This window comes from Limulus polyphemus, unplaced genomic scaffold (genome assembly GCF_000517525.1).
Source record: "Limulus polyphemus unplaced genomic scaffold, Limulus_polyphemus-2.1.2 Scaffold992, whole genome shotgun sequence".
NCBI classification, from domain to species: Eukaryota; Metazoa; Arthropoda; class Merostomata; order Xiphosura; family Limulidae; genus Limulus; species Limulus polyphemus.
Genome location: NW_013666602.1, coordinates 62,111 through 71,903, shown reverse-complemented (window position 1 = coordinate 71,903; position 9,793 = coordinate 62,111). Strand labels below are relative to the sequence as shown.

Genomic DNA, 9,793 nt, shown 5'->3' with positions numbered 1-9,793 from the left:
CCAATGAATGAACAATCAATTCCTACTACCTGAAATTGATTGTTCATTCATTGGAATCCTTCTATTTCCCATGATTTATCTCCCATTACTCTAACATGGTGGCACCACATAAAACTTAAGGGTCCTAACAGGACATAACAAACAATCAGGATCAGAGTGGTTATAAAGGTGAGAAATGGCTGGCAAATAAATCGGTGAGGAGGATCTTTCCCCTTCCCTAGCAGTCAGAGTCTTTGAAAAGACTTTTCGGGGTAAAGCAGGACAAACGTGGAACGATAAAGAGTCTGATGCACATGGATTGCAAACAACTCTGACAATGATTTCTACAAGTCGACAAAAAAAAATACAATTTAAGAGAAAGGTGAAACAAAGAACATGAAGCTAAGGGCTCAAAGTGAGGGTGATACAATGCATGTAAAACAGTTGTAAAATTCCAGTTGGTAATTGAAAAGGTCATTTGGGTTAAAGAATACAAAAAAATTTCAGTAGACCTGATAGTACTGAGGATTCAAAAACCAAAAAAACACAGTGGATAATGATGCCTTATACAAAGCTACTGTACAGAAAGCAAGCCCCCTCTCAAATACCCAAGTCAGAAAATGGGATATGGTAGATATTTTAGGACAGAGAGGGTTTAAATTCCTTTTAATACACCAGTGACAGTAAGTATTCCATTTCCATTGATAAAAGGCAGTGGTTGGTCTATGGAGAAACCTTAGAAGTTAAACCCTTATGTCGGACAAAGGACCACATATCTTCCAAGCATGAAGACTGAGTTTCTGAACATCTGAGTGGAGAATGTCTGATCAAGGCTGTTTCAACGGAGACTGCCAGTGTGGAAGAGGTAGAATTGAACATTCCTGCAGATAACGAAGAAGTGGAAACCATATTTAAAGCTGACCAATATGGTGCAACTAAGAGAACACGACAAGGAGTGGAACAAACCATAGTCAGACTCTGGGACAATAGCCAAATTGGGGGAAAAGCATACAGATGCAAACCTGTTCAGTTCTGACTGAATGCATCTACTGCCAATGCCTGAGAATGAAGTATTGGAGACTCAAACAACTGCAGTTGAGAATTCCAATGAGTTGCAAAGGCATTGATCATTAGAGACCTGAACTAACAGCAAATCCACTGAAGAACCTCATGATATAGCATATATTCTGTTGGAAGAATCCAGTTGGGTCATGACAAGTGATTTGCAAATAAATCCATCACTCCTGGAATATGACATACTCAAAGACTGATATGATGAGTATGAGACCAGTAGAGGAGATCCAAGGTATGAAAACAGAGGTCTTGAGAATATTTGCCTCCTTGACGAGAAATCTGAGAAACCACCTTGGAATTGTCGGACCTTGAAGATAAGCTTCCCATCTCTGAAGAGATGCATCTGTGAACAGATGGATCTCAGGACGAGGTGGTGGAATGGATACTCCAATAATAGACCACCATTTGCAATCAATGATGTTGCTCCTGAGTAATGAGACAGGATGATCCAAAGGGTTGGAATGCATGGTCCATTGGTCACACAGTGAATACTGAAGAGACCTCAAATGTGCTCATCCCAAATGAATAAGAGGTTCGAGGGATGCCCATATCCCCAAAAGGGAGAGAACCATCTGCACAGTAGGAGGAGACAGAAGTAAAAGCCTGACAGCTCTTTCCATGGCTTGTAACCTGATAAAGGTTGGTTGAGCTCAACTTAAGTGAGGATTGAAAAACACACCCAGATGGACAAGATATTGCGTCAGTGACAGAGTACATTTCTCCAGTCTGATAAGAAAGCCCTCTTTTGTGGCTTCTGAAGGGAGAAGCCGAGAGAGTGTTGTTCTGCTAATCGACAGGATAATGCCAGAAGGAGGAAGTCATTCATATAATGATGTGTGCATAGACCCAAATAATGCAGATGATGAGAAAAAGCTTGTACCACTCTGCGGAAGACACAACATGCTGATGCAAGACCAAACTGTACAGTCCTGAACTGCAGGACCTGGCCCTTGTAGACAAATCTGAGAAACCTCCGGGAAGATTCCACTATGGGAATATGGAGATAAATGTCAGTACCATTGAATTTGGTCATCCAGAGCCCTGGGACAAAGTGCCATCACAGGTGGAGAAAAGATTCCACATTAAAGTGAGGAGGATTTAAAAATTGGTTGAGTTGAGACAGATCAATGATTGGATGCCAATCTCCTGTCTTCTTGGGTACAACAAATAAATGGGAATAAAATCCCACAAGAATAGAATCAACCTTCTCAACTACCTTTTGGCCTGGGAATAAAACTCCACTCATCGTTGATCTGTTGGAGGTGAAAAGGCAACAGTTTGAGCAGATAATGGTGGAGGTGATGTAAATTGAATGACCAACCCTGAATCCCTGGTGAAATAGCTCCAAATGTCCAGGAAGTGATATAATCATGCTCCCACTGCTCTCCCGTCCACAGTATAGTCACCAATGCTGTTGTCGACGGTCCGTCTGAATCAAGATCCTCAAGAATGCAAACAGAGTCTATTATTGGAACCAAAGGAGGAGGTTGGGAAACACTACAAGCTGACACTCCTAAATTAGCACCAGAAAGGCAAGAAGCTAAAAATGATAAAGAAGAATGTAAACTAGCTGAATCAATTTGTGATTCCAATGTCTCTGGAACTCCAGTAAACAACATGGGAAGGAGAAAAGAAGTTTCTAATAACTCCCTGAGGGCAGAAGATGGTAAATGAACATTTTCTAACAAGGTGTAAATCCCAACAACAAACCAGCCAAGAAACCAGAGAAAGAACTGAAGAAGACAATCTGACTGAAGTAGATGTCAGCAAAGTCCCCAACTCATCCTTAAATTGCTGAGGAGAACATTGATAGGCTTCTGACAAAAGTTGGATTGAAGATAAATATCTCAGGACAGTAGTGAGAGTAACGCAAATCCGAGAAAATTATTATCTGTTCAAAGTGATCACAGGTTCCAAACTAGAACCCCACAGGTCCAAAAGGGGTTCCATCCATTGAGAATCTAGATATACTTCCTCTTGGTTGTGAAAAGCCAAAGCATGCTGTTCAGATAAATGTGGGGGACAAGGCATAGCCATCCCATTGTGTCACTGAGCAGTAAAATCACTAACATGAACAGCAATATCAGAAGGAGGAAAACCTAGTAGTCACTAGCCATCCTTTTCACCAACAAGGAAGGAATAGAGCCAAAAGCAATAGGGGAGATCCCTAAAACCTCACAAACCTGAGTAACCAACTGAAGAAAAGGAGCTGGAGGTGGCTGTTCAAGAGAATCCTCTGTTGAGGCTGACCTAGTAAAAGAAGGAGCTGGAAAAAAGCAAGTCTAAATTCCCTTCAGCTGATCCCAAGTCATTTGCAAAGACCACCTCGGAACTCCCCCACCCCTCTCCTCTAAAGACACCTTCAGTTTCAGTCCGCATATATGTCTCCATATCACAATGGATCACATCATGGACAGCCCCAACTGAGAGTGACCCCTTCCCTGGCCGTTGACAAACATCAGATAGCAGATTGGCCTCCGTAGCAGAAATATTAATTCGGGAATTCATACCTGTCAGGGTTTTTTTTTTAATTAATTAATTTATAATTATAAGCAAAGATATAACCATAGTCATGCAAACTACATCCAAAGTCGTAACATAAATTATGTGAATAATCACAACACTTCTGTTTATAGAAAGCCATGCCTAAATGCTTTGTCGAGAAAATATGATTATATTATCTGAATGAGGTGCTTATATACAGTACCTAGATAGTGGGCACACTGAAGTTGGTGGAGAAATTTGCAAATTAGAATTTGCCAATGGCATTCAAGCAGGGTATATAAAGACTGGAGCAACCATTTTCAATGCTTAGATGGGCAAAGAGTGGAAATCCTGGAGATCGAGAAATAGCTATAGTGTCAGCGGAGGTAAGTATGTTTTGGAATAGCTAAAATCTTAATGTTTGGTGTTTTAACATCTGCATTAAGATAATGTTAAATATTCACATTTCAGAAAAGGTTTGCATTGAAAAAAAAAGGACTCAAAAGCCCATCCTTTCTAACCAGTTATAACCTTTTTAATGCTTATTAAATAATATAGACAAATACATTTTTTATTTCTATAAAATGAAATGACTGTTTGATAGACTTATGAAACACAATAATTCTTATTTTAGGTTTTCTTATAGAATGTTAACCTTAGGCTAGATTATGCAATAATTTTTTAATTCAACTTTAACTATTTTAGTGAGTGTTAGTTTATAACGTAAGACATTTCCAATTTAAATTACTATATAATGTTTTCACACTTGCCAAACTAATTTTTTTTTCAAAACCATCCATTATTTTAAGTCTCTTTTTTTTCTCTCTCTATTTTAGTTATCAAGTCTATATTTACTTGTTATTACTATGGCCTAAATATTTTTAAATAATCAGGTTTGATTAGTAACTATTTAAATTTTTCAATACCTTGCTTTTTTGATTTTAGAAAGTTTCCTTCAGCAAAGTTTTCTTGATAAATTGAAAAGATTGTGCTCAAATCCTTCTGACCTATGTTGATCTAAATATAAATGAAGCCATACAAGAATATTTTATGAAATGTGTTTTTAAACAATAATAAGGGTTTCTTTATGAAAAAAAAAAATCATACCTGGATCTCACCTTTACAGTTCTAAAATATGGTTGAAAGATCTCGGTCATATTTGTTCCATATCTGTATACAGGTTTTTCCTTATTTGGCTACATTTATGCCACATCAAAATATATTTGACACTATCTTACCACAATTATGTCACATCAGATACACACTTTACTTATCTTCACATACTCATATCAGCTCAAGAATATCCTTATGAAATGAGTTGGGCATTAAGCCAGGTAAAATAATCAAATGAAAGGAGTTGAACATTAAATTAACAAAATTAATTTTTATAGTAATGTTGGATTTTGTCCAAGAGTACAAGTTCATATTTCTCAAACAGTGTAAAATTTTATTATTCACTTACAATAAAGATGTTGATTGTTCTACACACATGCAAATGTGTCATTAATTGGCCTTGGATGAAATTTTCAAAACCATAGGTGTAACCTTAAAAAGTAGGTTTGTCAATCACATGCAGTTATGTCATTTAACGGCTGTGGAAGGAACACCCAGAAACTAGTATTAACTTCAATAAAAAGAGTACATATCAAGTGCATATCAGTAACTTAAGTGTGGGTGTTTATTCAGATATACATTTAAAGCTGTAGAAGGCTGAGTAAAATAACAAATAAGTACTTGCTGGCATCAAATAAATATGCTTAACCAAAGTCTCATTGGGGCTAGGTTTTAAGATAGGTCCAACAGAATAGTGTTCATTAAAATTATCTTGTTTTGTAAACAAAACTAGGGACACTTGTATAAACATTTGTACTTGTTACTTGTAATCACCATTATTCCAGATGCAAGTAGTAGTAGAGAATTTTGGTGTAGTAATGACAGTTGTATTTCTCTGAAGAGTAAATCAAATTTAGGATTTTTATTGCTCAAAAAACATAAATGGGGAATAGGTCAACTCATTTTAGGCCTAAGACAATAATATCAGGTAGTCTTCATGAAAAGGCAGTAACTACTTGTTTTGATAATTAAATAAGAGTAAACTTGAGATCGACTAACAAAAATCAAATGCTAATAGCAAAAAGTGGAATAATGATTAAAGGAATTACTGAGTTTTCTTAAATGTTTTTACTTTCTATTCATTTGATATATGGTTTATAATTTATGTGTATTATATGTATCTATTTGCTTATATTAATAAACAGGAGTATATGAAGAAACATTTTCTAGAATACAATAACAAATTAATCATTAAAATAATGGCTAACTAAAGAAGTTAAAAGTTTATTCTTTTCCTAAGTATTTTGTATTTTCTCTTAATTGCCCGAAAAAATGAATGTTTTGATGACTGTGCCACACTAATTTCCCTCTTCATTCTAAGCTCACTCACTGTAAACTTTCTTAACAGTTGGATCATTGGATGAACTTGTAAGCCATTATTAACTTCATTACAGATTTAATGTACAGAACTTAGTGACACATTATCTTTATTGCATTTCACATGTTTGATCAAGTAACACTTTGAAGATCTGACCATATGTGGTAATTGAATATACCGCGTATTTCTATCATCTTGTAAAATTAGATATTCATTCTTTGTTCTAAATATGTGCAGGTTTCACATTACACATGATCAAGAAAACCGTTAACTTGGTCTTGTTTCAACTTACCTTCATTATTTTGTTTTTCTTGAAATAGGTATTGTCTTTTAGTGCTCTTGGAGAACATTCCTTAATATGACATGTAAGAATGTTGACAGCAGTATCCTTCAATGGCTGTACAAGTTATATCTAGAGGTTTCAGCCACACCAACGTTTAATGAGAATAACTGGTCACATGAGTAACATATGTTATTCTGGGCAAATACAATTTTCTTGGAAACTAAGAAATGTTACATTTAGTCAATCTGGAACTTATCTTAATCTAGTCAGTCTATTAATTCAGTAAAGGTGATCATTCATCATAAGTGTTTAACTGTTTAATAAAGATTGTACATTTTCTTCTACATTTATGTCCAGTTTCATTATTCTGTTTAACATCTATTCAATTAAGTAAGAATCTCAGTATAATGCTGTAACTGACATCTGGAAGAAATATCCAGTTATATAGTGGACCCATACAACAGATTAAATGATAATTCATCTGAATGTGCCACAGAGTGAATATATAGGGAAAAATTTTGGTGCTGTGGCCAGGATTTGAACAATTATGAAATCTGCTTTTAGCTGTTGAAGTGTGTACCATCCTTTATTTGACCTCTTATGTTATTAAATTTTAAAAGGCTTCTAGGTTAAAGAAATGGCATTGTTGACAAATAAAAGTCTTATGAATCTTGAGAAAGAACTGATCATGGAGGGAAAATGGTTAGTTTGTGAGTTCTTCCCATGAGGATTGACTTTGGTGAGAGAGAGAAACAAAGACTGAGGATCACTGTGAAGGTTTGGCACCTAGTGAGTCTGAGACCAGGTAGAGTGGTTTATACAGGGCCTCCAGACTTAAGGTAGCCAGAGTGATACAACTCAACCCTGGTCAAAACCAACCAAGAACAGTAGAGTGAGACTGCAGACACTGTTGGTGAACAATGACTGCCAACTGGAGCCATCTCACCACCAGGTGAAACAGCAAGTGCCAAACCATGAAGAGAGTTGGTCATGTGGCAGTGGTGAGACTCTCTGGGTCATTAGTTATACTGCGAAGTGTAAATGATTCAAGGAAAAGAATAGAGGTAAGCAGGGCTGACAAACAAGCTGTTTGGAGCAATTTGTTGGTCAGTCACTCTGGACTGGGATAATCAGGAACCCTGAAAGATCATACTATATCTAAGTCAGATATGACCAGGATGTTTCTGACCACAATCACTGATCATCATGAGCAACATTCAAAAGTATGCCAAATGAAGATTTGGAATGTTTTGTGACATTTTTCAGGCAAATAATGGGCTGGAATGGTTGAACTCTGGAACAAGCTGTTCAACTCTTGGTTGAAAGTCTAGATAGTCTAGCCCTAAACTCCATCGAACAATTGGATGAGGATACAAATATGATACCGTAATTACTGATTTTGCACTGGAGTTTGAACCTGGTGAAAAACAGAATAATCTATTGGACTGAATTCAAGGCTTATAAGAGTGGTGCCAATACAAGATTAACCACTTACCTGGATGATCTGCACCATTTACATGGTAAAGCTTACCCAGTAATGTACTCAGTAGATTTCAAGGATATCCTTGTGGACAGGTTTGTGAAAAGGCTAACTAGTGAGATGATGTGGAATCAACTGAGTGTAAGAAAATGTTTTATCTTTACTAGGGCAGTTGCCATCACAATGCAATAAGTATTAGTATAAGAAGCTGTAGTGACTTCACCTAGGACAAACCATCATACCCAGGCACAGCTGTTGTGCCCAGCTTAAGTCCACCAATACATCTTGACACTGCAATGTAGCCACACTGATATCCAATGAATGCAAAGGGCTATCCCAGTGCTCCAATGATTTATATGCCACAGCACATGCCACTGATACCTCCACTCAGATGCTACCCAGAAAGGTGTTGAGCATTGGGTAACTTTTAGTGAACTGGCCCTAGAAGTCTATCAGTTGTGAGAAATGGTGCAACAGGTTCAGAAGTTAACAGCAGGCAATGAAAACTGCAGCTGTAGCTCTGAAAAGCTAGATATGCCCAAGTATGGCCATCAATGTGGGTGAGTGCAGCAAATACTAAAAAGTGTAGTGATCAGCCCAGTTCTTTCAAGACTTGGTGGGACTTTGTACATACCTGTCAGAGTACAAGGGTGAGAGATAAGAGTTCTTGGCTAATATAAAAGTGAGAAGAACACAAACAGACATTGTAACATATCAAGTATTTTCAGCAAAATCACAATTCTGGCTAGTTTAAACAAACTTTGTTCTGGCAAACTAGACATGAATGGAGGGGTCATGCTCCAACTATGTCTGGGAGGGTTCACTTACAAAACAAAAGAATTGTTGCTGAACCTTGTTTTTTGCAATAGCATTCTTGGAATGGGTGTACTGCATAGCTTATAAGTCAGTTTGTGCTTGTGCAACAGGTGAAGTGATATTCCACAGTAATATACCCAATGTTGGCCAAATGGACCACAAAAACAGGACTGTACAAGTGTATATAGTAGAGAAAGGCACAGCACTCTTATGTATACAAGTAGTGTTCTGTAAGCTCATTATAGACAATGTGTATTTCAGTGCTGTGTAATGCAGTTATTTAGCCCAAGCATGATATAGTCTGTTTCTTGTCTACAAAGAATGAAGCATTAGCTTGAGCAGTTATCTAACCAAGGAAGGATGAAGTCCCAGTTTTGTTCTGCAGTTATGGATAACAGATTATCCAGCTACAAGGACTAGTAATTGGCATGCTAAATAAATTGAAAGTAATAATTACTAGCAGTAATACTACGATTGCTTCCATAGCAGCACATAAAGTAAAGGCTTTGATAGAAACACATCTGAACTCATTAGTTGAGGATTCTGCAAACAATCTAGACTCGAAGCAGCAGCAGCAACTCAGTGATTTGTTAGCAGAATACGCTAATGTATTTATTCCACTAGATGGCCAACTGGGTCAAACCAGTCACATAATATCACACAGTTACATGTGACATACATCCGATTAACCCTCTCCAGATGGGTTACAGGTCAAAGGCCATGTCATCACGTTTGTTGACTTGCATTCAAAATTTTATTGAACCACTATTTCATGAATTTATGCAAATAACTTTGCTATCAAACTGTAGATTATAATTTAGATTTTAGTATTATACATTATTTAATTTCTTAATTTAAAAGTAAATATTAGAAAAATACAGTTAAACATCGATTTTTGTGTGTCATGTAGTATGTTGAATGCACCATTGGTTCAAATTAAATGTTTGTGATGTCAAAATACTAAGTCTATAGTTCTGTACAAATTAGGAACTCAATTTACCGATACTGATATGCTAAAATATAAAATAAGAACCTTCTGTCTTTTCTATTCGCTGAAATATTACCCATGTACTGAATCAAACACAGTGGCCCCATTCACCTCTTTCCATTTTTGGAAACAATCCCTTATATACACTTACTTCTATATATGACATGTAAATAACCAATCAAAAGCTCAGAATGTTGGTCAAATCCACTAAACCCCATACAGAAGTTTGTTAGTGAAAATAACAGATAAAATATATCG

General features: G+C 36.6%; 1 protein-coding gene across 1 annotated transcript in view; it reads right to left on the bottom strand.

The window, feature by feature from the left end:
- Window positions 1-9,793, bottom strand: part of LOC106461581 (vacuolar protein sorting-associated protein 13C-like) — a 219,273-nt gene that overhangs the window by 158,708 nt on the left and 50,772 nt on the right. The window contains exon 7 of the mRNA XM_022388591.1: window positions 4,464-4,554. Within this exon, the coding sequence (XP_022244299.1) occupies window positions 4,464-4,554 (91 nt within the window). The remainder of the gene's footprint in view (window positions 1-4,463; window positions 4,555-9,793) is intronic.